General features: G+C 45.6%; 1 protein-coding gene across 2 annotated transcripts; it reads right to left on the bottom strand.

The window, feature by feature from the left end:
• Window positions 1–963: 963 nt before the first annotated feature.
• KPNB1 (karyopherin subunit beta 1) lies at window positions 964–26286 on the bottom strand. 2 transcript variants are annotated; one of them, XM_087770274.1, is made up of 22 exons: window positions 26059–26284; window positions 25710–25768; window positions 22384–22566; window positions 20726–20926; window positions 18920–19072; window positions 17747–17806; window positions 17314–17403; window positions 16780–16890; window positions 15056–15157; window positions 13620–13844; window positions 12995–13186; window positions 11516–11646; window positions 10146–10293; window positions 9758–9829; window positions 7290–7434; window positions 5525–5607; window positions 4789–4896; window positions 4387–4530; window positions 4192–4297; window positions 3729–3843; window positions 2979–3140; window positions 964–2296 (listed from the first exon to the last, which is right to left on the bottom strand). In XM_087770274.1, coding segments are annotated over exons 1-22 (2631 nt in total). In that variant the 5' UTR covers window positions 26099–26284; the 3' UTR covers window positions 964–2295. The 2 variants fall into 2 exon arrangements, with proteins under 2 accessions (XP_087626400.1, XP_087626399.1); XM_087770273.1 differs by lacking the exon at window positions 964–2296 and having other exon boundaries at window positions 2975–3140; window positions 26059–26286.
• Window positions 26287–26339: the final 53 nt, after the last annotated feature.

Genomic DNA, 26339 nt, shown 5'->3' with positions numbered 1-26339 from the left:
TATTCTCCTGCTGTCTACAGCTGAACAGCCACACAGGACAGAAACAGGTAGCACTGAGGAATGATCAGATTTCTTCCCTCCACGCCCCCTCCCCAACTTCAGGAATGGCTTTTTCTTTTTTTATATTTTTTTTTTTTAGGAAATCCCACCCCACCTCGAGAAACAAAATAAAAAGAAAAGGCATTACTAGAAATGTGACCCAGGCCTCTCCCTACTCCGTGCTCCGGAGCTGGCTGGCTCTCCCAGTTCACAGAGCTCCTCCTCTCCTCTCAACACCTGGGATTTTTTATTTTATTTATTATTTTTTTTTTTTTTGTACACTGGTTCAAAGTCGGCACTTCGACTGCAATCTGAACCCAGCACTGAAAGGCACATATCTGATACCCTGTACAAGAGCTATTGTGGATGCTGCAGTGCAGATGGGCAACGAAAGTGGACTCCATTGTAATGGATCCTAGGATCAGACCGGGAAAAGGAAATTGGGGAATAAAGCAGATCCTTGCCTGCTTTTTAGAAAAAGAAAAAAAAAAAAAAAAAGAAAAAAAAGGAAAAAAATACTGACTAAGGTTTCCTACTCTCCCTCCCACAAGCAGCTTTTAAAAATGCCCATGTTAAACTGCAGATTCAAATGCTGGTAGTATCAACAGCTGCACTAATAAAAATGAAATGAAAAATAGTCTCAAAACCCTGCACCTCCTCCGTTTTCTCTTGGCTTATTGCTGACAATCTAGGATAAGCAAGGGACTATTCCTCAAAAGCAAAAGTCGCATTGAAGAGGAAGCGAGAGATTCTGATCCTTCATGTGAAAATAAGACGTTGCACGATTGGGGAAGCAGTAAGCAGCCAATTCATCTCCGAGTTGCCCATCAGACTGTTACTACTCTATTGAAAAAAACAGAAAAAAATCGTTAATGGGTTCCCCTTTTACTGGAAAGACCAAGAATACAAAAAGGAAGTATTGGGGAATGTTTGACACCATTTTATTAATCTTCAACTGCAGTGGAAAAATATAACCTTTTACAAGTGCCGTCTTGTGTAAGCTCAAGTCAGTATATATATATTTTATATAAATTTCTTTTTTCCTTTTTTTTGTTTTTGAAGTGCAGCAAGAGACCAATACCACATTAAATTTGATCAAATAAAGAGCACAAAAGGCCAAGCAGTTTCCAAATGGCATTTTATCAGATTTTGTTTGAACATTGAATTTATCCTCATTTTGCAATCCAAAATATTACCTGAAGTTTTATTTTGTTTTTCAACTCTTTGGCACAATTTTTGTGGGTGTTCGGGCTGCTACAGTACAAGTCAGGAGAGATCTTTCCCTTTGCGTTCTCACTGCCAATTCAGAGCACTTAATATTTGTATTTTTGTGTGTTGTTTTTTTTTTTTTTTTTTTAAGCCTGAAATCTTGTTTGACAATTTATTTCTATTCCCTCTAACGCAAGAGTTTTGTTTTTCCCCCATTTCTACATTCACAGTTGAATAATATTAAGGAAGGAAAGGCGCTTTGATGAAACGAGATCATGAAAAGCGTCACTCAGAACGGGAGCTCTGAACATTCGTCAGTGTTTCCCTAAAATAAAAAGCCCTAAAGAGCGACTTTCCTTTTTTTTTTTTTTTCTCTTTTTTTTTTTTTCCTCTTTTCTTTTTTACATCTCTTATGCTGCATCAGTAGACTGAACTTCGGTTAGTTTATGAAATGCAACAGCTAACCCTTTTTTTGGGAAAAGATAAACTGCAATGACTTGAAGTTGAGAATGTGGATACCGCCTCATTCACACACACTCACTCCTAGACTGAAAATCCTTCACCCCCTCCTTTTATCCCATGCACCGACAGCATCGTGCGGCAAAGGTTACAGCAGGCGGCTGGAGACCCAGGCTCCATCTCTCTCCAGCAGCCAAAGCCAGACCTCAGACAAAGAGCACCACAGTTGAACCCAGTTTCCTCTCCTCCAAACCGGCCGTTCCCCTTCTGCGCCGGCCACGACAGAGAAGCTAGTCCTGGTCTGTCGGAAGAAGAGACTTGCTCGTTACTCGGACAGAAATCGATCGTTCCCTCTTCCCGAAGATGGCCGATGCCAGGTTTTCTACGCAAGTCAGTGCTCAGCTCGCTAACAGCGCTGCTGCTGCTGTTGCTGTGGCGGGATTTTCAATGTGGTGTGTTTCAAGCCTCACTCACTCATCCTCTCATTCCCAAACATTCAGCATCCGTGCACACTCCTCACTTCCGGGTTTTTTCAAAAGATTGGAGATTTCCAGTGGGGGTCTCAGGTGTCATCCCAATGGTAACAGATCTGCAAGCAAAAAGGGCCCATCAAAACAAACAAAAAAACCCCCCAACACCACAAAAGCCCAAATTCAGGAGATAAAACTAGCAGTAAGCGGAAAAAATTCATTAAGAGAGAAATAATGAGGATACTAAAGAACTTCTCGAGGCGGGGTGACAAAGCTGTAACAGACTTGCTCTCCCAAATGCAGATACACCATCGTGCCCCTCTCCGCAATCTGCTCCTTTTAAAAGGCGCCTCAGTAGAATCGGACTCGCAGGGTATCTCAAGTCAGAAGGATCGAGTCCAACCCCCTGCTCCTCACAGGACTACCTAAAACTAAACCTACGACTAAGAGCATCGTCCAGATGCCCCTCGAACTTCGAGAAGGACTGAGGAGTCAAGGGGCTCCAATTATACCACATTTGAGGAGTGCAGGATCGTCCCCAACTAGCAAGGGTGACGCATTTCACAGTGCAAAAAGCCCTCCAGTCTGCATCTGGTCTTGTGAAAGCGAGCAGTTCACCGTGTTTCTCGCTTTGTATTTGTTCTGATATGCAAGACCACAGATGGGGCTTGTTGACAGAAAAATAAATGAGAAACAACCTTCTAGAGAACAAGGCTTTTGTGAAGCATCTCTTTCAGACTCAGGAGTTTAGCCAATTTCATAATTATGCAACATGAAAAGGAGGTGGGTGTAATCCCTTACCAAGCTTGATTCTTCAGTTTTCTCAGTTCTTTAGTCGCCCAGGTAGCGAGGGTTTTTGTTTTGTTCGTCTTGGATCTTCTTCCTTCAGTTAGCAGTTCATGTATCATGGGTCTAGCTTCTACTAATTTCAGTACATCTTTTCCAAATGCTGTACACAAATCCCTGAAGAAGAAAAAGAGGCTTTGAGGCTGCGTGCCACAAACAGATGTGCCAGTACCACTCCAATCAGCTCTTGCTAGCAAAAAGAAATCTGACTCACAGCTAATGTCCTTTTTAAAATGCTGCATATGGTCACTAATTTCAGCAGGAGGAGAGCTGAACAGTTTTCTGAAATTGTGACTAACCAGAGACATTCAGTCTCCTGTCCAAAGACTGATCCCCCCCGATGTTCCCATCAGCTCTCCCTCAAGGCAACAGAAAAGATTAAAACACCCTGACCCGAGTTCCTCCATACCCAGGCTGGGGCGTTTTGTTTTTAAGCCCAGGTCACCCTTGAAAAATCTGAGATCTGGAATTTCTATAACACACATCCAACTTTCACTTCTACCCACTGGTTTTCACCCTGTCAGTTAGAGGACCTCACCTGCGTAACCACTTCACACCTTGGGTTAGACATCCAACACTAGACTGTAAAAACCCAGAACTGACATTAAATGCTTCAGACAGTCATAAAAATGCAGCTTTGAATATCGTACAAAGATTTCTATCTAACGAGTGCGCTGTCAGCTGAAATGGGATCGGGATGCTTACCCTATCAGGCCAGCAGCACATGCCACTACTCCATCGGTGTGATCCTCATCTCCAGCAATGTGGTCAATGTAAGACAGAATAAATTCTACTCTGGGCTGCACCAGCATCACGTCCGCTGAAAGAAAACAGCTTTGTTACAGCAGGGTGAAACACAGTTCATGTTTAATAGTCTGTCCTTCAAAAGGGATTCCAGTGCTCCCCCCCCAACAGCCAGAATTTGACCCCAGAAGAGCTCTCTGAGATAAGGAGGGGAAAAACTGCCAGAGGAAGAGGAACCGTAGTGAAGGGCTCTAAACCCCCTCCCTGCTCATGGCAGCAGAGCATTCGCTCCCACGCAGATGGGAGTGAACAAGGAGACGTCCGTAGACGTGACAACAACCCTGAAACAGCTTGTCAAGCAGCATTTCCTATCTCCCCTTATCATTTCAGGCACAGGAACACCGCAGTAGGACAGAGTACTCACGGTGCACGTTTTCTTGGTCTCCCTTCAATCCTTGGATGATGCCAGTGTAAGCTTCCAGGCAGCCCTCCCTCAACTCGTTCAGGTAATCCACCATGTCATAGTCGGACTGGAAAGGCAACAGGAAAGCACACTTCAGCAATGCCCTTACTCATCTACGATTTTAATGGAGGAACTGGAGGTACACTGTTGGCTTACCTTATCAACCTGTGCTTGGGAAGCCTGCTGGAGGGTATTCAGTACGACATCCAGGTATTTCTTAAATTCTCCTCCAATGGCAAGGGCAATATCGCCAAACACTGAGAGAATCTGAGGCTTCACAGACCTATGAACGTTTTCATTCTGGAAGAGATTTCAGCACCATTACATTCAGTTGCACTTCTTCTTAAGGGGGGAGGAGCTAATAAATTAAGACATTTACTTGAAATGTAAATCCTTACCCCCAATAAGTTTGGATTCCATTCAAATAGTAAGCAAGATAGTTGTCAAACACGAGATCTTCAGAGCATGCCTAACACTTCTGCTTCTCCCACCTCCCACTTTCTTCTCAGTGTGCAAGCCAACTGTTACTAACTGGCTAATGAGAAGGCAAACACTCACCCCCAAGTTCTCCAAGAGCAGCTGCATAACCTCATCACAAAAAGGCAAGATGTTGGATTGCAGGGCTCTGCATAAGTCACCAACCAGGCCCACTGCAGCCAGACAAACCTGCAAATAGAACAGCAAGTAAGACACCCACCCAGTGAGTCAGTCTTCCACACTCTATCCTTACAGCTTCAGCTTATTAAAGCACTAAGTAGTGGTGAGAGCCTGCAGCCATTAAACCACCAAGAATAACGACCCTCATATAGCAGCTGATGAGTCCCTGCTTCCTTAACCATTTATATCAAAGCTGCAAAGAGCTGAGCTTGCTTCCCCAAGGGGGAGGGCAAGAGATCCAGATGCCAACAAAGTGACAGGTACTCGGTCTGAACAAACGCTACCAAATTCAGCAGCCGGGTGGTCTGAACATCCACCACACAGCGAGTACCATGACTTGACCTTCTAATGGAAATTCACAGCCAGTAGCAACCTCTTTCCTCATCAAGGCCAACTAATACGCAGCCACTGTGAAAACACAGGTGTCAAGTCAATGAAGGCCTTCTGCTGAATTAAATAGAAGAGTCTAAATTTGTGCATGCAGCCAGTAATTAGAGAAAAATCTATGGGGCTCCAATTTTTGTTTCATCACCAGAAGCTGTGGTATTTTACAGATGCACACCTGCTGAACTCAGCATCTGTGAGCAGATGAGAATTTAGAGATTGTGAACACAGGGCTGCCTGGTTTGACCTCTACCTGGTACTCAGCATAGTTCTTCAGTCCAATGCCAAGGAACGGTTTGAAGGCATCCATGTACTTCAGAAACTCTCCACCTAAGACTGTTGCACAGAAAATATTCTAGTTAGCAAAAAATCCCAACCTACGACGTATTTGCTGGTGTTCAACAAAACAGAAACCCACCGTTATATTCCACCCAAACCCAGCACCTGTACGTTCCACAGAAGCACAACAAATCAATTCTCACACAAAAACTGAGCATCAGTGAAATACGTCCATCGGGACTAAACTCGAGATTCGAAAAAAACTCAATTCTTTGCAGGCCTTTGAAGACAGACAACCCCCTCCTGTGCTCAGAAAGGACGCCGAGATCTTCCTGACTGAGCAGGCCCATCGGAGGGAGAGGGACACAGCGACGCGCTGCAGACAGGGCTCGGCACTGTTACGTTGCTTTGCATCAGCTGAAAACTCTACGCCTTTTCACATCGCTTTGCTGCCATAACAGCTGTAAAGTCTGCCTTTTGGCAACAGCTGCTCAGCCTCCTCGGAGACATGCAGTTCAAGCAGGGCACTCTTCAGTATGTTTATATTTAAGCAATATTTGAAATAAAATATTTCTGCTCTTCTCCGCTAACTCCTACCTTCCCCAAGTCACTTGCGTTACTAAGACTGTGCATGCAGGCTTACCTATCCAAAAGTGAAAAGGCCTTTGTCCCAAGAGGATACACACTTCCATTTTCACTTGTTGGTTAGCTTGCAATGATCCCACTCAACCTTCTCATTCACTTCCCAGCCTCCTCAGGCAATTCCACTAAATGTTCCCAAGAGCAGTCAGAGGGGTGCCCGCCAAGGACCTGCTCTCCAAAACACGCTACTGTCCAAAGCAGCTACTCCAAAAAGCCAAAACTTACACACTTACAAGGTGTCCTGTGTTCTCAGGGCAATCAGGCATTTAATTCTACTAGAAATAGGTCCCGTCACCTGCTCAGACCCTCAACAGGCTAGCCAGGATACCAGCCTCAGGAAAAAGGGAAAACTCAAACGAGCCTCCTTACAAACCAATCTCCCTGAAAACCCATTTCCCAATCATGCGTGGCTTTTACTGGAGATAAGGCGGGGGCGTTAGGCAACGAGGTTACCCCTTGACTTTCAACAGCACCTCAACTTTCACACATGTAGCATTTGACAACAGCGTGTGTTCCTAGAGCTCCAGATGATGCCACAGCCACCACCTTCTAAACCTGAACCATGAAGCTCAAACTGCTTGGGATACCGCAACCCAAATTTTATTTTATTTCACCCATTCTGACCCACTCTAACACTGATCTTTGCCACCGTGATTTCTTTTAAACAAGAACAATGACTATAATCCACGACTGACAAAGCTCCACGAAACGACCACGGGTCGCAGGCAGCGGCAAGTATGAATCATTACATTAACCTTAAACCTGTCCTGCAGCAGCACGAAGACAGCAGGTTCCCATTGTGCTGGGCACCGTACAAAGTAGCACTAGGGTTTGTTTTTCTGGCAGAATTTGCATCGTAGCTACGTTATTAACGGAAAACAAACCATTCATTCACAAAACACAACCCAGCGTAACCGGCCAGTCTCAGAGCTTCACAGATAGATGTGGTGAGATATGTGGTCAAAACCATACCTCAAGCAAAACCAGGAACTAATGTTGTTTTTTGCCATATAGTCAAAAAGAGAAGGAAGCAAACGGGTTCCGTCCCAGCTCTGCCTGCCCCCGAACACAACCCTGCTCTGCAGCGCAGGACTGACCTTCTACCAGGGTGCTGACCGCCATCAAGGCATCCTCCTGCACGCCCCCCGAGCCCGCTGTGCTCTGGAACATTCTCAGCAGAGATGCCATCACCACGTCGGAGATCTGCAAAGCATCCTGGTGCTGGACCTTCCGGAGGACGTTCTGGGTGGGAATGGAGAAAGAAATTGTAATTGCTTCCATCTATGCAAGGCTGAATCGTGCCTTTACATCTCCTGCGCTAGCTCCGAACACTCGTGACCACGTTGGGCTGCTAAAAAGGAAGCTGCTGTTTGAACTCTGCTGCTGCAAAAATATGCTTTGTCAGTGCAAGTGCAAAGTCCCATTCATTTTAGCTGCATTCAATTTTCCAGCTACAGAACAAGCTGAATTTACCTTTCCTGCTGCATAGGCTATTCTCCCGGCTTTCCATTTGTAAGCTGGCATTACACACGACCAGCCCAAATTCAGCCCTATAAAAAAAGCTCTTTTCCATCACAGCAATGCGACTGCAATCTCTTACTGCACGTAAGCTTTGCTTCTAAACCACAGAATTCAACTTCGGAAATACGACATGAGAATGTCCTTACTGCTAACTGCAGTCAAACCTCTCCTACCCAGGATGAGCAGAGAACAAATTAACATACGACCAATGCAAAATAGGTTTACAGGAACATGTTTAGCACTGAGATGTTTGAAAAGCAAAACTGATTTCTGGAGAGAGCAGAGGCAGCCTTACACACAAGCAGAGCAGGCTGGCGAGCACACGTGTGCTCTGTGTTATCCAGCACGTTGCAGTGAGCAAAAGGGGCAAGGAAACACCCCAGGTAAATACCTGAGCTTAACCTATGCTCTGCTCCTACCGTACACAGTTCTGACCGTCCCTTTCAGCATGTGAACTACAGAACACAGCTTTGATGTATCCTTATTTAAAGTAAATTTGCATTTCCTATGACAAGAGAAAGACTGATTCCTTAACCTGCAGAGGAAAAATAATTATTTCAAGTCAGATTCTTCAAACTGAGTCACTCCAAAAGAGATTGACTTTGACTGTTTAAATAATTGGTCTTGATTTTCTTGTTCCATTTAAATATTAACAAATGTTTTTCCTCTGCTGGATGTTCATAATTGTATTTCCAGCAGAAGAGAAAAAGTATGTAAGAAAGTAGTATATTTGACTATGTAACATTGAAAATAATCTCCCTGCTGATTTTTACTGAGTGGTATTTAAGTATCTGCTGCAACTACTGTAAATACTTAAGGTTCAGATTTTGCGATAATGAAGAAACACGTTACAAATTAAAACTAGCAGTTTAATTCCACCTGTCCTGAAGGAGATCAGTGCTCACACTGTGCCAAAAGGAGAGCTCCCAGATGCTGAAGTCTCCCCATTAAAGCCCACCATAAGGACAGATTATTCCCATCTACCCATTATTTGAAAAATTACCCTAAAAATTGGAGAGTGAAAGTAACAGCTGATGCTATGGGCTTCTGAACAAGAAGGATGAAGTTAATGATTTCTCAAAACAACCTGGAGACATCCCCCAGGAGACCTCCTAACCTCGCTTAAGAGAATGAGAAGCTAAAACCAATAGAAACAGGCTGTTACCTGCGGGCGAGGAGAAGGCTCCCTTTCCTGGGCTAACAGGAATGGAAGAAACAAACTGCCGAGAACCGGTACCACCGCCCAACAAAGGAATAAATCTGAGTAGAGATAGATACTCTGCTCTGCTTTTATTTCAGGTTACGTAGTACTGTTACCCCTCCAGAAGAAAATGCTCCTTTCTCCTCCGAGCGGCACGGAGCTGTGTTGATACTGAATCTACGTCTATAATAGTTTTAAAGCAGCACCTTGTAAGTGTTAATAAGCTAGGCATGACAGCACCGCACCCCCCTTCCTGCAGTGCAAACGGGAAAGCTTCGATATCAAATACCACCTATTTCAGAGGACGGCCTGATCGATCTCCTGAGTGCTTTTGGGGGGAAAAGAGTGGCTGTTTTCAGTGGGCTTTGTAGGAGTAAGCAAGGAACTGAAAGGCACTAGTACTCCAAGTCACACGGGCTGTTCATTACCAGATGTTTAACTTCAAGGACACTCAGTGCATTTTAATTAGTGCCATTTTAAATAAGAACACCAACCACAAGAGGCAGATGAACGAATTAAAGCCATTATGGAGTTTTTTTTTGTCTGTGCCAACCAAAGCGATTGTTCAGCCTGTAGCCAACATAAGAGCTAATCTGAAAGCATATACAATCTTTCACATGCCGCATACAGTGTTCTTTATTCACATTGCCCTAAATTTTGTAAGTCGTACTCTACTGAAGCCTTCTGAACCTTGTATCACCTCCCACATGTCAGCTGGGACACAAGATCCCATTTCCTCATTCAGATCTCATCAACAGGACCAAGCCTGCATCCTCAGGGGCACAGAAATGTCTCTAGAACTGCCTCTTTCCCATAACCATAACACAGGAGACAAGAACTTACCTGTAGAGTAGCGCAAAGAAGAGACTGAAGATCATTGAACTGGATTCTATCGGAAGTGCTCTGGATATGGGACTGAAAAAGAACAAAACCCCACGTGTGAAAAGCCTGCAGCGCAGTCCACGGTTTTGACAGCACTATGAGTTGCACAGATTCAATTTTAAATATTTGTTTCTTCAAATTTAAGGCAAGAGGTACCGTTCGGAAGCTTAATATATCTAACCTATATATAAAAATAATAAAAAAATGCATTATACTACAAGATACGCAGTCAGCAACAAAACGCATTTTTCTACACCAGATGAAGCCACAGCACAACAGCAACATCACACCTACTGAGTTTCCTTAAACCCCTTACCATAACTGGGGCTTAAAACTCGAGTTTACCTACCTCCATCTGCAGCACTTGCTGAAGTCGTTCCATGATGACCAGAGTTGTCTTTTGGACAGCAGGGTAACAGTCCTTGGCACTGTTTTTCACTATTTCCATCAGAGATTCATATGCAGAACTCCTCAAGTTATTCTGGTGTCCATCAGGCCTGTAACAGAAGGAATATATTTGCAGCTCCCAGTGCTCAGGCTTGCTTAGAAACAGACTTTTTTTTTAGTAAATCGGTAACAGCTAAATTTTAGTGTTGTGACAAGCAGAAGCACTTGCATTCCTGTATTCCAAGATTTGAAAGTAAAGGAAATTTATGAAGCCACTTTTGGAACATTTTTTCGTTTGCTATTAATAATGACTTCCAATATCTTCAGTCATTAGCAGCAAGTACAGGAGCAGAAAAAGCCTCAAATCCACATCTTCCAGCGTGCTGTTGTCCTGCCTGGGAAGAGGTGGTCTCACGAGGTGAGCAGCATACATTACTAGCTCTCCAACATCCTTCCGAGACGCCAGTGAGGGCGTTAAATTTGAAATAAAGACAGCTGAGATCTATGCTAAGATGACTGATGGACTTCAGAGCCTTGAGCTAGACACTACACTTCTGGTTGAATGTAAATTAGACAGAAAGGGTTTAGACTTTGAACCGTTCAGACAGGGACACCATTTACGAAGAAGTAGTCCTGCAGCAAAAGGCTTCAACTGATGACTGAATTGATCCAAGGATTGAACTCTGAGCTGTCAAGATTTATGCGACCTTCAAGGCAGAATACGACTTCAGCATTACCCTCATTTTTGCATCTGCAGAACTGAGAAAATATTTTGCCTCATCTATTTATTTATATTTCAGCTTAGTTGGGAAAGAGACAGTATCGAGCCTAACTAGGTCCTCACTCTCCTGGGAGTACCTGGTGCTAATGTAATGGATGTAGCACTACAGCAACAACCACGGCATAAAACAATCACAGTAAAACGAACTGTACGATACACACAGATTTCCAATTATCTCTTGCTGCAATCCTGATTATTCAGTGGCCTTGTAGCCAACCTTGAAGAGTCTTATCGCTACGGTACAAAAAGATGCGCACAGTCCTAAACTGTGCTTGGAAACTTCAAAGTAAAACATGGAAGAGGCGCTCTTGGAGGAAACCCCAGACTTAGTAAAAGCAGATATGGATAAAACACTGAGCAATTATTCTGTGTGAATAGCTTTCTTCCTGGGGATTAGCATTCTATATTCCATGTGACACCAAAAAAGCCTGGTTCTGATAAAACCATTCAGATCTAAGCTGCAAGAGAAAGAGGACCAACAGTCTGAAGTAATGGAAAAAAAAAAAAAAAAAGCATCTTTGCAGAGCTTAAGCCAGCCAGTGTAGTGTTACCTATCTGCGGTCTCCAGAAGTTTCTGAACTATTAGCTCAAATGAAGAGGATAAGCAGTAGGTTGCTGGTTCTTCCTGATCATCAGCTACATCTGCAGCTTCATAGGCAGCTTCAGCAAGACTAGAGAAGGCCTGAAACACAGAACAACCGTTTCTATTACTCAAATGAGCTCACCCTCATGAGTCCAGAAACATATATTCCAACAGTTTTTATTCTAACAAAACAACCCCCCAAAAAACCCCAAACACGTGCAGGATTAACAACTCCCTTCAGGAACAGCTAATTGTTCAGTGCACTGAACTTTGGTGCAACAGCAATGAAAATTTCAACAACTTAAAACGTAGTATTAACACCCCGTCTGCAGTCAAAGCTGTGCCCAGCGTTACTGGTCTCGACAACCGGTAGTTGTCAAGAATCAAACTGAATAAAGGCAGATTGCCTGAACCTCGCAGGGTATTAACAGATTCTACCCACTCTCCAGCATCATCATCACAAGTTAAAATTCTCGTTTAGACAAGGCTGCGGACTGCTCAAATTCCCAACTGCAGAGCAATTTTGACTGCTCTGAGAGACAGGTGGATCAGAGGAGTTGAAAGCCTCCTGATTTTCATTGCGATCTAAAAAACATATAGTAGTCATCATCTTCAGAAGACAAAAGCCACAGCTACATGGACTTTTGCCAGGATCAACGTATTGTGGAAAAGCTTCCGTGCTGACTATAAGTCTTCAAACCTCTGGAATATGAAGAGAATGAATTCTGTCATTTCTAAAACTTGTTTTGACATAAAATTCTCATCTCTAGCTCAATTCTTATTGAGCAGCTCTCTTAAAAGGCAGTAAGGGATACATCCTCCTTATAGTGAACGATCAGGTATGCTACTTGGTAGTAGACATGCATCAAGACGATGATACAACCAAAGTTAGCAAGCCAACCCAAGGGATTGCAGCTCTATGAACAAAAAATCTCATGCTCCTTAATGTAGTTCTGGAACCACTGCAGAAGCAGGCTTAGGTAATGGGAAACAAGGTATCTCGTCTCTCCCTTAAGATTAAGGCAGCAATCCAGCTGCCCCCAAGAAAAAAAGCTAAATCCCAGCATGCCTTTTCTAAACAGCTATCACACCTGTTATCAAGGACAGCTTCCACAGCATTTTCAAACTGAAGACAGCTTCTACACTCAGTGAATATCAGCATTTTTTTCTCCTTAAAAATCCATTTCTTCCCTTATTCTTTCCCACCAGAGCCACAAACCCGACTTGAGATAACTTCCAGTTAACAAGTTGTGTGCGCTGGATGACCAAGCCATGAGTCATCTCTGAAATCCATTTAAGTGTGTGAGTATATAGATATATATATGTATGTATGTATGTGTGTATATATATATATGGGTGTGTGTATATTCATATATATGAATATGAGCTGCATTCCCCTTGTTAACAGAAACTTATCATACGCCCAACAGCCAAGGGGCCGCCTTACCCAGCACACGTTGGAGGCCACTCTGGGCTCAGCGCTCAGGCCCTCCATCAGACACTGCAGCAGTGGAGCGAGGTAAATGTCATTGATGGCAGCTTCAGGAAGCATCTCGCAGATCCTGCCCACGGTCCAAGCCGTTGTGTCTCGAACCACAACACTGGGGTCCTTCATTAGTTCTATTAAAGTTGGCATTGCCTAGAACGTAATTGCCATCAGGAGAAAGACATGAACAAATGCAATATATGGAAATACGAGTTTGTCACTGTTTCTGATTTTAATGTATTCCCTCTGAGATAGCGATAGACTGGGGAGGGGAGGACAGTCGAGATCCAGTTAGGCCACTGTTCTCATATTTTAAGATTCATAAAGTTATTTCCCAGGGGGGAAGACTTGAGAACTGACGCATCTGGAGCCAGGTATTCTGAAGTCCTGCATGTCCCTGTGATTCAGAGCTATGTAACCCAACTACCTGCCCTGGGCCTACCAAATCTCTCTAAAACATGATTAAAAGGTAACATCCTTTTGCTTTTCCACAGATTAAGAACAATGTGCAAAGCAGGCATCCTCCTTCAAATAAATCAGAAAGTGTTTGCTCTACAAGCCTCCAAGAAAACACAATGAATCTTACCTGTATGACTAGTGGTTTGAGCTGGTTAGGCTCTGGTCCTTCCAAAATGCACCCAAAAGCCATCACAGCCGCATCTCTGTATCGCCAATCTGGATTTTTAATGTGTTCTTTAATAAAGGGCAGCACATGAGGAACAATGTCATCTTCACAGCAGGTCGCCAGGAGCATGAGGCAGACTCCTGCTGCTTTGCAGGGGTTCCAGTCATCGTCATCATCGTTTTCGTCCTAGGAGAAGAGCACCCCTGGTAAGTCTGGGGGAAAATATCCCTTACCACTCACAGGCAGTGGCATCTTGTTGGATCTACCGCAAGTAACGCTGCCTTATTACCAGGTGTTATATTTAGAAATTAATTCAGGTCTGGAAGTACTAGCTACATCTCTGGCAGAGAAGCAACCCGAGTTATTTGCATCATCTGTACCTTTCCATCCTGGTGTAAGGCTGCTAGCTCTTTACTGACGCACCTACAGTAGCCTCATACATCTTCCAAACTGCTTCTCTCTCATCTAGGACGAGATTTTGTTCCTTTGATCCATGCCATCTCCTGGCAGAGTGGCCCGCTGTACCAGTTAAATAGCTTCTCCCCCCCAGCCGTTAGCTCAGCCACTTACCAAATTCCTTTGAAGCTGTGTACCTGCGATTCTCTTATCTGTTTTATCTTTTCTGTTTTAACAAGCACTTTAGAACCTCCTGCAATTTAACTCTCCGCATTCAAGCGGACAGCGATACAAACCAAACAGAGAAACAAATCCCTGGATTCACTAGGAGTACCAAGCATTTTCCCAGTTCATCGCAGTAAGCCAAATGAACTCCAGCTTGTATGGCTTAATTAACAGTTTTATTTTATAATTAGACCTGCTGTAGCAAGTGATTCCATTAATTTTGATTAGACTGTGAAACACAGTCCAAACAAGTCCCTGTGAAGTGCTTAATAGGTACTAAATAAACATGGACTTCACAGCTCAAAAAGTAAAGCTCAAGAATTCCAGAAATTGGGTCTCTAACGACGCAGAGACTGTATATTGGTTTTCATTTCACAAACATTTCGTTAGCAATACAGATAACTATCAAACCTCTTCAGAAACCATAAATACAAGCATGTGTTAACAGAATTCAGCATAAAAATGACACCGTATGCAGCCTCACAGTCTCAGCCCTAAAAACCGATGCATCATTCAGTCAGAGTGGTGCATGATGTCTCATCACAGACCAAGGACTGCCACTACAGGTGCCCTGAACAAGTGCACCGTTAAAAACTCCCCGAGGGGACCTACAGCACCTTTGGGACCAAGCATATTGAGAAGTCACCTACGCAAGGGAGCAACGACCGCCACCGACGGTTTGCTCCTCAGTTTGCCACAGCAGCATCGCTGTCCCAGCACTTGAAAGTAGGCATAGTCCATATTTTTTGACATGCAGCGGGGATTTTGCAACTCACCTGTTTTGTTAACGTTTGTGTTAGAATTGGGACCAAATACTGTAGTGCTCCCTTCGCATAAAATTTGCTAGTGTGCTCTGGAGGCCTTCCTTGCTCTGCTGCCTAGAAAAAAAAAAGGTTACAAAATGATTCTCAGTGGCTGTACAGGCATGAGGTCTGAACTATAACCCCAGTAGACACCAGTTCTCTTTTGCCTGCTTTCCTCTCCTTCCCAACACAAACTTTAAGTTACCATAACACACAGGAACCTCAAGGACACCCTGCACCAATCCCAGTTAAACGTTCAATAAGCAAGTTCCATTTGCCATTCCATACACGTATAAAGCCCCTCCTCACATGGTACAAATAAAAATATTTGCAGTTATGTATAATTAACAAGTGACCCCAAGTAGAAGCAGCAAAAGGTCTTCAGCGTATAAACTCAACCTATGTGCTGCTGACTGTCCTTTTATCCTTGCTCTCCTTGCTTTTTTGGGCATTCAACATAAATATATATTTAGCTACTTTTAAAGATGGATATGATTCATCTAGAGCCCTTCAAAGTTTAAGCTATTATTGATCTCTACAGCTAATTTATGCAAACAGCATCTACACGCAGAACAATACCCCAAATACATCTCCAGCCCCATCCATTGTAAGGGATAATGATTCCTTTTATTTCATCCCATAATTTTATACTTAAGTCATAAATAATGTATTATATAGAATGTGATCAATCTTTTTGCGCACTGGGGTAGGACTAAGTTGCTCACGCCTGTAACAGACCCCAAAATTTTACATGTCAGGGTAACAGAGTCCACTAGGCCTCCAAGCCAGCAGGTAATGCAAGAAATGACCTCCCTTCAATGGGATACACGTATCTCAACAATTCGAGATGCCATCTTAACAAAGCAACAGCTCAAAGATCTTCGCGATATTGAGAATTTTCTGGTATTATGCTGTGCCTAGTATACACGCTTAATGCACATTTAGGTTAACCTTACAGGAGTAGCTTGAGTTGACTTCGGAATGCTAAAAAGAAATCAGGTAGCTGTCACATACCATTTGCAGAAAACTAGCACTTGTATGTCACAGTGTGTTCTCATCAAACCTGTCAGAGAATCTTTCTCTCAAGCAGCTTCAATTCCCAGCCAGGCTGGCATTAAAACCATTTTGCTCACTTAAAAAGGCAGTTCATCCTAATCCAATCTAGTAAGCAAAAGGGGTTATATTCAAGCTACACCAAGAAATTTACACCAGGCTACAGAGCCTAGAAAATAACCCAAAGAGTTATTAAAGGGAATTCCAAATGGTGGCCCCTGTGCAACCTTAGCTACAAGCTTCGCATTTACCTTGAATGGCAGAATAAATTATATTTATTCTGAGCCCTGGGTAAGACAGCTCCTAGTACCCAAGCTAGCAGCTAAAAACTAAGCTGGGTGCCACAGCACCGTGCTGATGTCTGCAGCGCATGTAGCACCCGCAGAGTCGACCAGCCTCACGGGCTTCGTGCAGCCTCAGGTCTCAGCTTCTGTTACAGACATGCATCACGTCGCATCAGAGTGGTGCATGATGTCTCGTCACGGACCCGCGACCGCCGCGCGAGGGGCTCAGGCGGGCTCTCCTACGCTGTTCCACTTGGGAGAACAGGAGGACTTTCAGACGTGGTTCAAAGACACGAGTTCAGCATTCCCAAACGCGATCACAGGCATTCGCTGCCTTTCAGCGGTCATTTGCGAGCTCACCTCAGACGCCTCTATAGCCAGGTCCATCTCCTCATCGCAGACGTTTGACCAGAACTCTATCCCCTGTAGAGCCACCTCATCTATGTCGCTTTTCATTGCTTCAATGGTTATCTTTAGAAACATGCAAGAAAGGAGGGGAGAGAAGGATGTTTTAGCGAGTTATTTCTCCTGAAATATGCACCTCGACTTTTGGCCAACTGGTACAAGATTCAAGATTGTCTGAAATCAGATGCCACATTAGAGTTACTGTTCTTGAAGACAATCTCCTCATTTAGAAGTTTATCAGCTATCAGCACCTCGGGAGGACGGCAGAGCAAGTCAAGCAATCCGCACTGTCCTGACTTTCAGAGTTTCAAGTCTGAAACACCCGATGCTGGTTTCACGGATTTTGCTAGGAGAGAGGGATCACAGCATGCAGTCACAGTCAAAGAAAAGAAAAACAAATCGGGAATGTAGGAAAACTTTTCCTCTTGGATTACGACAAAGGAGTACAGGAAGATCAGACAACTACATATGAGAAACCCGAATACTCACAGCAAAAAGCGCAGGACCCATGTACGTCTCCATATACTGATAATAAAGGGACATTATCTTCACCAGATTCTGTAAGGCAGCCACTCGTACCTGTCAGAGTAGAAAATGGATCAAAGATGTGACCTTTCTGAGTGCTGTGAAAACCAAGCACAGTTGTAGCCTACCACAGATTAATAACCCAGCCTTTCTGCTGATTTAGTTTACTCCATACCCAATAAGGTCTTTCACAACAAGCGATGTAAATCCTAGTTGTTTACTACTTCTAAGTTGAAGTATAAAACTCATTTTGTTTGAGTACTTACACGTGCACCCATCATTTAACAGAATACTGTTTATTTCATGTAACATTTTTCAACTGTTTGTTGCTGCTAGAGGTTCTAGCCAGCTTCCCCAGAAAGGTGCAGTGACAAATTAAGCATTTAACTTCACTCACCCTTGTATCTGGACACTGCGTTGCTTCACAGACTACTTGCATAATAAAGTGCCTTTCAGACTGGAAGGAGAAATAAAAGAACATTAGAACTGCCTTACAAAAGCACTGAAGTCTTTGCAAGCCTTCCTATGGAGGCTGTATTTTGAGTCTGGGCTAGTACAATCACTCATGCAGCACTTCTAAAGATCGAGGAACAGTACAGGTTACCATTCACTGCAGTATTTTAAATCATTTCTTCCCCAAAACAGGAATCCCAGGCTTCCATTTTAAAAAGTGCTTAACAGGCTGTCCAAAATAGAAAGGTACAGCAGAACTAAAGACACCAGCTTTTCGGGGGGAGAACAAAAAAAAAAAAAAAAAAATCACGCTGTTTCCTGAACTATTTCAGCAATTGCTTCAGGAAACCTCAAAATTCAGTCAGGACACGGATTTCTTGAGGGGCAGCACCTGGATACTTGCATTTTAGTAGGAAGGAACAGACTTATGCCAAGGCTATTCACAGTACTGAAGCCCAACAGAAATACAGTCTGAATGGATCAAACAATCTCGAATTCTGAAAGACTCTAGCTGATCCCCATCAACAACCACCGAAGAGTTGACTAGGGAAAGTTTTCATTAAAAGACCTTCTAAGCTGAAGGTTCAATATTAATTCCATCTTCCCCACACTCTCCCTGGTAGAGACCTAGAGGATAGACTTAATCCGAGAAGGAAAGGAAAAATCAATAGATTTGTCTGTTCTGAAAAGACTCTCATTCTGAGGCCCCTATTCTGAAGGCTCTTACAGACCTTCCTCCCCCAACAATTTTCAGAGGCAAAGTTAAATCTGGATTGCTGCCACACCACTTGAAAGAAAGTGCTGATCCAAGCTTGTACTCTTAGAGCAGTATTACAGAGCAGAGTTTGATTAGGAAGCAGAGAATCTAATAGGCTAAACTCTAAGGTCAGTTCAAATTTATCCGAAAAAAGTCAATGATGCTTCCTTTCCATTGATGAATCTCTGAAGATTCCCACAGTATTTCTGCATTACAACAACATACCGGAATTCACAGAAATGAATCCAAGTCTCAGCTGCAACAGAATTATGCATCAAAACTCAGCGTGGTGCATGATTTCTCATCACAGACCATGGATTCAGCCCTTGCATTTGAGGCCAAGAATTGTCACCCCCTCACCTCTTTGTCAAAGTTTGCTTTGGTGAATTCCAAAGAGTTCAGGAGTGCATTAGTAGCTGCTAGCTTCACATTGTTGCTGGGCTCTTCCTTTCTCATTCCCTGGATGATGGCTGTCAGGATCTCATTGGATTTGTCCTGAAGTTGCTCTGGATCCTAAAAGAAGTGTTGATAAAGTTATCTGTCAGCTGGACAACCTTCTCCATATTTTAAAGTAACCTCAAAGTTTGATCCTGAAATCTACGGGCAGAAGTTTCAAGACATCAAGGCCAAGAAGCCCTTTGTTCAATGGGAGGACGAGAACACAAGTTCAAGGAATTCATTCAAGACGCCATTACATCTTTACAACTTCTGGGACAGGAAAGAGAAGACTGAATTGAGCACAAAGACTCCAGATATTCAAGTCATAAATGCCAAATAAAATCGATCGTTTCAAATAATAGGTCAACAAGCTTCAGACTACCTGACTTCATTCAATTAGCATGGTAAAAAACACTGACTGTTTTTTAATTCCTTTATACACTGGGCAGAGGTCTACACCAGCAGTTGCAGTTGATGCTTTTATTGGTAAAGCTGCCAATCTTTTTTAGACATAGAGCAAAAATATATTGCCTGGACCAGCAGCAAGGACAGGTAACTGTTAAGCACTCAAGGCTTAAAGAATAAAGCTGTGAACATAGACTAATTTTTCTTCGTGGTAAATTTAAAACTGCAAGATGCCCAAATAACTGTATTAACTGTTACATCAGAACTTATCCAGCAGTAGATTCTCAAACTACGGTCACGAACTATGTCACAATGTGACTGACAAACTACAAAACTCTTAAGAGGGATCCTGGTAACAAAATACCCAACCACAAGCCAGGGCATCCAAAACTCCAGAGGCACACGATACATACCACCCAAAGAAACAACAAACACACACCCAAGTCTTGCATGGACTTGTAACAAACAACGCTCGACCTGGAGCACTCCCTCCACACAGCTGTAGATTTCCTCTTTTATTTCCTTGACCCTCCATGAAGCAACCAACCTCCCCAGTGAAACCAGTCCCCCGCAGCCTGATCAAAGCACCAAACAGAAGGTTTCTCTTTCTACCTTCACTATACCGAGGTTCAACCAGCGATATGCCGCACGTACGTTCTCCAAGGTATTCGGTGGCACCAAAAAAGCAGCAGCTCATTTTGGTTTTCAGTGGTAGGTCAGACAGCTCACGGGGTTTTTGCAAGCAATCCACATCAAGATACTTGATGCAACACATCACGATACTGCAAACTACACTGATAAAACCATGAGACCTTTTGTAGAAGGTGCCTCCAAGAGGTAAATATTCTTGCCTGTGCATCAAAAATTTGTAAATTAAGAATAAAGGGACTCCTCAGACAAGATGAAGGTAGTTGTCAGGTTTCCCCAACACAGAAAGGGATCAAACACTTATCACTCATCTGCAACGTTTTACACAACTGGACATTCAGCTGAAGTTTTATAACGGCACCCCTACCATCACACAACCGCAGCGACGTACAGACTTAAATCTGCACCTTTGGAAAGATGACCTGGATTTGTGCTGCGAAAGCAGGTCAGTCCTTTCAGACACCATCCTTGCGTGTTTCTGCCCATCGCTCTGTCAGCACAGAGACATCCTCCGGACAAGTATTAAAAGACAGCCACAGGGAAGCATTACATCCTACTAGATACAGAGGTGTGAGAAAGGACAGGCTGGAAGAGAAAAGGTGCTGGGGAGAGGCTGGGCCAGCACTGAAAATATACTCACAATAATACTTAAAATAGTACTTAAAATATACTCACGATATCCTGACAGATGTATCCAATGGCCTCCAACGTCGACTCTTTCATGTGCTCCGTACTGTGCTGATTCGTAACGTTCGCTACCAACTGGGGGATGAGTTCGGGCCACTGGTTCATGGGGATCTCCGCACACGCGATGCCGGCCACGCACTGAGAGGCCGAGCTGGGCCTGTACGTTTCTGTACCCAACGTCTGCAAAACCTGTGGGAGAGATCGGCAGGCGATGGCTTGATGTCAGTGACCAAAGAGACGGGCGCGGGCTTGCCACCGAAGTCGTCGCTTGATGTTATTCCAAACACACCCCTTCCTCAATACCGCAGCTGCTTGTTCTGCTTTCTCCCGCTGCAAAGGAGGCCGTGACCACGGACAAATAACGTTTGAAATGAACTCGGCCATGGCTGCCCCTTTCAGGAAGTGAGATAGAGCTGCGCGATTACACATACTTCTACCACATCCTTTAAATCCCATACACAATGCTGTGCGCCATAACGCGCAACAGTGACTCACTGAACAATTCCTGCTGGCTTGTATCATAAAGCAAAATTGTGAAAGCCAAACAAATTGTGGTTTAAAAATCCCGCCCCCCCCAACACCAGACTGTTTATGCCAAGATAATCTGAATGGGACTGAATAATTTTCTTTTGTTTTAATTGCAATCAGAGAAATTATTTTTTTGTGTACTTCCATAACTATTTCTTAATAAAATGAAGGGGTGTGCATTTGTTTCGGCACTTGAGTTATACGTCTTCATTTTCCATCTATTCACTTCAGAAATACTGTATTTCTGATGGTACTTGGTGGAAAACAGCAATAAACTCGCTTTGTCAGCTTCAGAACAAAAAAATATGACAGCTCCTGTAACAGTGTAAGTTCCCCTTTCGCTGTCATCAATGTAAATAAAAGACTAAAGTTGTATCATCATCACTCGCCCAACCTTATTCTGCTATATAGGGATTCTATTAACACAAAACCACTACATAAAGCGTATGGCAAATTTGTATCGATTACAAAATGCTGCGTACATCCACATACGCCTTTGCTCCCGTTAGCCAGAAAACGCTAAGCCACCAGTCCTGCCATTGCAAGTCCTGAACTTTAACTATCAAAGAACAAAGGAGTCCTCAGGCAAATTCACCAACTGTGTGAAAATTTAATATAACTTCCTATTTGAAACTTGCAAATTTTGGACCATATTCTACTCTTAAAATTTGCCAGGCCTCGTGTAAACACACGTGTTCAGACACAGGGTATGCTTCCAAGGTGTCGATGTGGATTGTAAAACAGTTGAGGAAGCTGTTTAAGTACCAGAAAACGCAAACATCAACCCAGTTGCAATCACCCGGTGGGGAAGCCATGCCCATTAGCTCCCGCAATCATACAAGACTATTCAGAGGCTCCTTGTAAAACTATTTACAGGTGTGAATTTAAACGCAGCAGCCTCGTACCTGTTTGGTTTTCCACCCTAATAATGCCACAGATTAAATACGCTATAAGCAACAAAGTGCCCAAGCAAGTGCAGATGACGTTGCTTGTCTCAGGAAAGGGAGAGCCGGCCAACGGAAGACTCCTCAGGTGGAAAAGGACAGACAAGACATTCATCACTCGCCCCCCCACCGCAAGAAAACAACAGGCAGAGAACCAAAAGTCACAAAACTTACGTAGTTCTTGACTTCCCTGCGGGCGTTGGCGTCGATGGCGAGCCATCTCTGTTGGTACTGGGCCTTAATGTCGGGGTCCTTGGATGTCAGGGAGTTCTTGATCTGCAAGCCGGCCGCCACGCGGGCAACTTGGCTGTTGCCGGGGTTTGCCAGCACTCTGGACAGTTCCACCAGGAAGGTTGGCTGGGGAGAGAAGAGGGCTCAGCACCCGCGCCTGCCTGCTCCTGCCTGCACCTGCCCCTGCCTGCACCTCCCCGCTAACAAGGGGAAAAAAATCCCCATCCACCCAGCGAAACGAGACCACGACTCATTGAGGCTCCTTCTCTACCAGGCCAACAGCAAACCGCCACCACCGCGCAACGACAGCGGCTCTGTCCCAAGATTACGGGTGTTAAGCTTCTAATTAGAACCGCTGGAAAGCGACGTAAGTAGGCATTGACTTTGCTGGATTTTTTTCAGCTTACTTGGGAGACTGTTACCTTCTGTGCTCCTGCCTGCTTTAAGTATTCCTTTAAATAAACTACTCAGGTCGTATGCCAAGATATGTATTTTCTGGATGGATATCAAACATGGCGAAGAGTAACTCTCTACTACTTATTTCCTTGCTTCAAGGCAAACACCCAAACTATAATCTAACACAGGAATTGTTAAAATGTGAAATCAGACGCTCCTCTGGTGCATTACAAATAGGTTTGTAAGATTACAACCTTGCTTCTCTGCAATCAAAGGTACACAGACATATATAAAGATTCCCCCCCCTCCCAAAAGCACGGACGTGCGGATAAAAATACCTGACATTCGTGCCACTTGCTTTTGGTGAGAGCTAGTGAGAAATGCCTCCGCATTTAAATCCCTTCCCGATTTGACAGCTTTACATTTCAGAGACTTCCGCTGTGTACAAGATACAGCTAAAGTTTCAGCAGCGAAGCTTTTTCATTTCACTGGCCCTATAAAGCATTTTGCCTACTAAGAAAAACTTTCTAGGAAATAGTGGAAACAGCTGCGCCATTTTCAAACCCATTTCGCATCAAGCAGGAACACGGTTTTCCTGAAGAAGTCTAACATACAGTTATATGTAACCCATTCCTACAATCTCTGTAACAGAACTTAAGATACATGCAAAGATTTTAGGGCACCAAAAAGCCCTTTTCAAAACTTAACTTTCCAAAGTTCAACGGAAACATAGAATAAGTCCAGTATCTTGGACTTGACATTTTCAAAGATCAAGCTCAGCTCTTCAAGAAAAAAAATTTCAGTTGGGGTACCCAGCACTCTTCAACATTCAAATTGCAGAATTTGGAAACTAAGATGTGGGACAACTCAAAACTGATGGGTGTAAGCCATTAGAGATACTCTGAAGTTTTAATGCAATGGACAAAACCCCTGCAAATATACTGCTCCAAACCACTTCCCAACCATCAAGATTGCTTATGTTTTGTACACTGATTTTATTAGAAGTGAGGAAGCGTTCAAAAAAAGTTCACAGGACAAAATCAAAGCGTTGCTGCCACCTTTGAGAAGAAAACTGTACTAAAATTCAAAGGTGAAGAAGCGTCCTTGGATTTCTCACTCATAAATTAGCAAAAATAATTTGTCTTTTTATGGAGCTTTAAGAAGAATTCTAGCTAAAAATGAGAAGCATTACATTAAGTGTTCCAGACTTGAGACTCAAAGCAAATGCAGATGCACACGACCTCAGCTCTCACACCTACAGAAGTGTCAATGAAAACCTCAGAAAAGGGTCTAAATTAACTACAGGGAGGAAGGAGGGATAAGAAAGAACAATCCGCTCTGCGGGTCCATCACCATTAACTAACTGGGAGATCGCTTCCAGCTCTGGGTGCGGAACCTCTCGCTCGATCCCGTATCTCCTACCCCTTCCCTCTCCCCACCACCCACACACCAAGTACTGGGATGGGAACAGCCCTCAACCCCACATCCTCACTCTCCCGCCTCATCCTCCTGCAAAGCCGAGCCATCAACCGCCCTGGCAGCATACATGGAGCTCCTCAACCCCTGCCCTTGCCACGGCCGGGCTGTTCCACGGCCCCATCCCACACCAGGGCACAAATTTTAGCCCCAGCATAAGCTCTGCTGCCTCCGCTTGCTGCCCTGCCCTGGCTGTCACGAGGGAGCACATATAAACAAAACCTCGAAAATTTGGTGTACCCCTCAGGTGTTTTAAACGCCTGAAACCCAGCATCGCCAGCAGCTCAAGCACACAGCCCTGAAATACTCCATGTAACACAGCCCAGGAAGCCTCAGTCTAACGGGGGGGATCCTAAGACTTAACAAACACCAATTCGGTGAATTTTGACTCAAAACCAAGGTTTAGCGCAAAGGCTACGCCAATTCTGATTCTGAGGGATGCTTCACACACCTTAAAACGAAGCAACAGAAATAAAGACTCCATGACTTTCCCAGTTTACACCAGTGGAGACCAGTATAAGTAATTGCTTAAAAAACGAAGGATGCCAGTTTTGCTGGTGATGATAAGGCGTGTGTGACAGCTACACCACCGAAACGGCAGGAGCCGGCACCCCCCACAACGCCAGCCGCCCTCCGGGAGAACCCGGTGCCGCCGCCAACCCTTCCCTGCCGCCCAGCAGCTGCAGCACCGCACCTTGACTAAGCAAAAATCCTGCTCCGCCGCCCGCCAGCCCAGCTTCCCCCGTTCCAGCGCAGGGACGAGATGTGGGGTGGGGGTTTTTCTATCCCTTTTTTTTCCTTGTTTTTTTTTTTTTTTTTAATTTTCTTTTTTTCTTTTTTTTTTCTTTTTTTTTTTTTTTTTAAGAAGGGCACAGGGAGGCCCCCAGCCCCGGGCGCCCGGCGGAGCTCCCCTCCCTTCCCCCAGGGGGAAGCCACAAGCCCCTGACCTCCCCCCTCCCCAGGCCGGCAGGGCTCCGGGGCTGCTCCGGCGCTCCCGTCCCGCCGCCACCCGCCTGCGCGGAGGCTCCGAGGCCGATGCCGATGCGGGGAGGGGGGGATCCCGGGGGGGATCCCGGGGCCGCCCCGCCGGGGAAGGCGGCGGGGCCGGGCGGCGCCCGGGGCAGCGATGGCCGCGGCCGCACATGGCCCGCGGCCGCTCCCGCAGCCGGCGCGGCCCCCTCGCCCGGCGCTGCGTTCCTATTGGCTGGCGGGGGGAGAGGACGCGCTGCTATTGGCTGGGCGCGGCGGCCGGGCGCGGGCAGGGTAGGCTGCGCTCCATGGCGGTTCGGCCTGGCCGGGCGGGGCGGGGGGGGGGGGAGGGAGGGGAGGGGAGCGCCCGCTCCCGGCCCCGGCCCCGCCGCCCCCGGTCCGGTCCCCGCCGCCCCCCGGGCGCTCACCAGGTTCTCGATGGCCGCCTGCTCCAGGAACTTCTGTGCCGCCTCAAGCTCGGAGCGGTCTGCGGAGGGAGGGAAACCGGGTTGGGGGGGGGGGGGGAAGGGAAACCGGCGTCAGTCAGCGGGAGCGCGGGGCCCAACCGCCCAGCCCTCAGGCGCCGCCGGCGGACACCGCGGCCGAGCCCCTCCGCCCCGCTTCCCCCCCTCCATGGCCTTCCCCGCCGCCGCCCACGCCCCTCCCGGGGCCGGGGCCGCCGCCTCGGCCGCCCCAGGGGTGCGCAGCCCCCGCCCCGCCCCGCCGGGCCTACCCGCGACCCTCCCTCAGGCCGCCGCCGCGCCGCCCGCGCCCTACCCGGCGAGACCGTCTTCTCTAGGATGGTGATGAGCTCCATGGCGGCGGCGTGGCGGCTCCGGCGCCGGCGGGAGGGGAGAAGGGGGGGGGGGGGGAAGCGGGGCGGGCCGGGGCCGGAGGAGGGGAGGGAGGGGAAGGGAAGAAAGACGGGGCCTGCCCCGCGGACGCGGCCGAGGGAGTGGTCCGGCGCGGGGGCCTGGCGGGGCGGGGGCGGCGGGCGGCGGCGGCTCCTGCTGCTGCGGGCGGCGGAGGGAGAAAAGGGCCGCGCGAGCGGGGCGGGC

This window comes from Nipponia nippon, unplaced genomic scaffold (assembly GCF_047370975.1).
Source record: "Nipponia nippon isolate SJK-2023a ecotype South Korea unplaced genomic scaffold, ASM4737097v1 scaffold_32, whole genome shotgun sequence".
Classification (NCBI taxonomy): domain Eukaryota; kingdom Metazoa; phylum Chordata; class Aves; order Pelecaniformes; family Threskiornithidae; genus Nipponia; species Nipponia nippon.
Note: the sequence above shows the minus strand (reverse complement) of the source record. Positions and strands in the feature narration are given on the sequence as shown.

What these genes read in the sequence shown, in the direction of transcription:
- KPNB1 (XM_087770273.1), bottom strand. Translation starts at nt 26,098, where the DNA reads ATGGAGCTCATCACCATCCTAGAGAAGACGGTCTCGCCGG. An exon ending in TGGCCTCCAACGTGTGCTGG is followed by an intron (nt 11,647 to 12,994) that starts GTAAGGCGGCCC and finishes TCTGTGTTTCAG; the next exon opens with GCCTTCTCTAGTCTTGCTGA. An exon ending in AGCAAGTGCTGCAGATGGAG is followed by an intron (nt 9,830 to 10,145) that starts GTAGGTAAACTC and finishes GTTCTTTTTCAG; the next exon opens with TCCCATATCCAGAGCACTTC.